General features: G+C 45.0%; 1 protein-coding gene across 5 annotated transcripts in view; it reads left to right on the top strand.

Moving 5' to 3' along the window:
* Positions 1–1,930, top strand: part of LOC113202306 (odorant receptor Or2-like) — an 18,888-nt gene that overhangs the window by 5,871 nt on the left and 11,087 nt on the right. For 2 of the 5 annotated variants that reach the window (XM_052267201.1, XM_052267202.1), the window contains 5 exons: positions 112–282; positions 373–488; positions 884–1,012; positions 1,142–1,229; positions 1,533–1,679. In XM_052267201.1, coding sequence (XP_052123161.1) covers positions 142–282; positions 373–488; positions 884–1,012; positions 1,142–1,229; positions 1,533–1,679 — 621 coding nt within the window. In that variant the 5' untranslated portion in view covers positions 112–141. The remainder of the gene's footprint in view (positions 1–111; positions 283–372; positions 489–883; positions 1,013–1,141; positions 1,230–1,532; positions 1,680–1,930) is intronic. The other 3 variants (XM_052267204.1, XM_052267205.1, XM_052267203.1) reach the window with 3 other exon arrangements.

The raw sequence follows: 1,930 nt of genomic DNA, 5'->3' as shown, positions 1-1,930 counted from the left end.
AAATTACTTTTCAATTTCGACTGGACTTAAAGAGAAGGTTTATCTAATTGCCATTAACTACCACGCTGCTGTGTGCTCAGTGGCAACCTTTTGTTTTGTGTTTTGTGATAGCTGTGCAGTTTTTCGATTCCACTTCACGCCATGGGGCGACAGTCTTCGAGGGGCCGAATAGTGCGGCATATAGCTCTGTGGGGCACAGGTCTTCTCGCGTTTGGCGTTGCTGGCGCCATAATCTGTGGTATTATCAACACCTTGTCCGAGATTATGTTCACATTAAACCTGGTAATCGCAAGACATATGTTTTAGCTTACCAAAAGCCACGTATGACAATGACGGTGCCCTGGCGAATAAACTTATTTCTTTGTGTTCGAGATCGGAATGTTAGCTCTGGCAGCTACATTCTTGCCAGTTCCGGAAACTGCGAACGCCCGGGCCATTCGGGGGATCATTACTGGCGTGCAGAACATGCTACGGCGAACCCCTGCAAGGTTTGTAACCTTAGGAAAGCATACATTGAAAACAGAGAACGAAAAACCAACTTGTTAGTTCATGCCATTAGAAAAGGTGGCCCTTCTCACATGGATAATACAGAACGGAAATCACATAAGAGAAAACCAGCCCAAAAATGTGACCCAAAGGTTTTCTAGTCTAGCCTGCGATCAGAAAACGTTATGATAAACTGCAAACTTTTTTTTTGTAATTGGGTAGGATGTGTTACTTTTTGGGGTCTACCATCGAGCTCCAATCGATACCTCAGAGCGAGAACCGCTCAGTATAATAGGCTTTCCTGCAGAGACTGAGCGGTTCTCGCTCTAAGGTATCGCAATTCAAATTAGAAGCGCGAAAATTTTACCTTCAATGGGACACCTGTCTATGATTGAAGCGCAGAGCTGCTGCGCGCCAACAACGTGTCTCGCTGGGTGTCGCGGGTCAGTGTGTGCACTGCGGTCATGCTAGCTGTCGGAGTCAACAGCATGCCCACAATAACATCATTCTTCATTTCAAGACGGAGGTACAAAACGCCATTGCTTTTCGACATTACAGTCCTCTAAAACTCTCAGGGTGTACGGTGTACCAATGTCGTTCAGTGTCCATTTCATTGTGTTTTTGTTTCATAAAATTGTCTTCATGTGCAACACAGTGTGTTTCCCCGGCTACCGTTGCCGATTTGGCCACCTCCGTGCTCACCTGATTCTGATTGGTGCGAAATTTCTCTCTTAGTTTTTGAGGTGAGTTTACATGCGCAACATTGAAACCTGACCTAATAAGCTGAACGTAAACTCAAATAAGTTAAGGCGTGTTTCACTTAGACAAGCTTGTAGCGGCGTGTGAATTCGGGTCCCAAAATCGTTGGTTCGCCTACCCCACCTCCACCATCGACCCCTATTGTTTACATTGCCTCTCAAAAAACTTTAATGTACTCCGGTTCAAGTTGGGGCACCAGTCGTAACATGGTTTTCAGCACGATTAAAATAAGCCTGTTCTTTATTTCAATCCCTGCTAATAAAACGTTTCTCTCTTTGATGTTATAGTGCTCGCTTGTGACCACGATAAGCTTGGTTTACGCATGCTTCACGACGATTCACGTCAGCTTGATTGTATACCTTGCTGAACTTCTCCGTGTGCCTGCTGTGAAGCTACATTCTACGCTCCAAGCCGCGAGTGAACTAGGAACCTTTGTAAGAGTTCAGAGCATATCCAAAAGCTTCCTGGGGATAATAGTTACACATATCGACCATGCAGCAATCCACTTCCACCCCAAAGTACTGTTTTATCGATCTTGACCGCATTCGACGATAACATTACTGTCTCCAAGGCCATGAGGGCAAAGCTTCAAGAGCAGAAAGTATTCTTTGTCTTCAGCGCACTCACATTTTAGAACTACCGAATAGCCAGCTAGCATGGTTTGTATATAGAATCGCAAGAGTTC

Source organism: Frankliniella occidentalis, unplaced genomic scaffold (genome assembly GCF_000697945.3).
Source record: "Frankliniella occidentalis isolate FOCC.00 unplaced genomic scaffold, Focc_3.1 Scaffold47, whole genome shotgun sequence".
Classification (NCBI taxonomy): domain Eukaryota; kingdom Metazoa; phylum Arthropoda; class Insecta; order Thysanoptera; family Thripidae; genus Frankliniella; species Frankliniella occidentalis.
The sequence above is the reverse complement of the archived record's forward strand: the minus strand, read 5'-3'. Positions and strand labels throughout refer to the sequence as shown.